At 39.5% G+C, this 1,110-nt stretch overlaps 1 protein-coding gene across 1 annotated transcript in view; it reads left to right on the top strand.

The window, feature by feature from the left end:
• The window catches only part of nme7 (NME/NM23 family member 7), a gene marked incomplete at its 5' end in the record, with an annotated part of 46,072 nt that overhangs the window by 25,058 nt on the left and 19,904 nt on the right, over positions 1–1,110 (top strand). Inside the window, 2 exon segments of the mRNA XM_014023040.1 lie at positions 569–637; positions 832–933. Of these exon segments, the coding sequence (XP_013878494.1) occupies positions 569–637; positions 832–933 (171 nt within the window).

Here is a 1,110-nt window from a genome sequence, read left to right as displayed (position 1 = left end):
AATAATAATAATAAAGTAAATAAATAAAAAAGATTACATAAAGGATGACAACTACTCAGACAGCAGCTCATATGAATGCCTATTATATATTTTCATCTTCATATGTCCAGTGCATTAACATGGAGGATCCTACATATGCTGTAGCAATAAAGGTTACTTGTTACAGAAGTTTCTTTTAAAATTAACTACGATAATTGGCACAAAAGCTACACACTTTTAGCAGTGAACAAAAACATCTTTGTCTGGAAAACCACCACATGAAAGTGAAAAGACAGCTGCAACAGTCACAATAATTCCTCACAGTCATCTGTTTAAGAAACACTTTGAATATTCCAAAATCCCTGCCCAAACTTTAACCCAAATTCTTCAAACTGAGCTCCTTCAAATCTGTTTGCAACAGGTAAGATGCTAATTGTTCACAATCTTTTCACAAAGCCCTACTTCAAAAGTTCAGAACTGTTCCTTTAATGTTCCAGGTGATACACTGAGCTATCCCTGAACCCTGTAAAAATCAGATTAGTGAACATATTTTCACTCTTAATGAGTTTCATGAGTCTTATTTTGACAGTTCAACGTGGACCGGGCCAACGCAGAGGAGTTCTTTGAAGTGTACAAAGGTGTTGTCACAGAGTACCATGTGAGTGTAAACACCACACTGTTGTGTGTGTCATCACAGTAAAAACCCTCAGCACATCTCCTTCACTTGATACTTTAGATTACACCAAAACAAAAGATCCAGAGGACTGATACAAGCTGTTACAAAGTTGTTTGTGTCTTATCTCATGTGAGGGAGGAAAGCTTCACTCTGACACATCTTGCTTGTGTTTCCAGAGTATGGTGACAGAGCTGTGCTCCGGACCCTGTATGGTTCTAGAGATCCACGGCACAGACGCACCCAGAACCTTCAGGGAGTTCTGTGGGCCGGCTGATCCAGTGAGTCCATATTTCTTCTTGTGCTCTCCACCAGCAGCAACATGCAAAACGTCCAAACTTTGCACGATTTTACTTTCAAATGATTATCGATTCATAAGCCTCCTTCTGACTGGAGTTTTTAAACAAGCTGTGTTCACAGGAACACACACACACACACACACACACACACACACACAC

The sequence above is a fragment of the Austrofundulus limnaeus genome, unplaced genomic scaffold (genome assembly GCF_001266775.1).
Source record: "Austrofundulus limnaeus strain Quisiro unplaced genomic scaffold, Austrofundulus_limnaeus-1.0 Scaffold355, whole genome shotgun sequence".
Taxonomy (NCBI): Eukaryota; Metazoa; Chordata; class Actinopteri; order Cyprinodontiformes; family Rivulidae; genus Austrofundulus; species Austrofundulus limnaeus.
The sequence above is the reverse complement of the archived record's forward strand: the minus strand, read 5'-3'. Positions and strand labels throughout refer to the sequence as shown.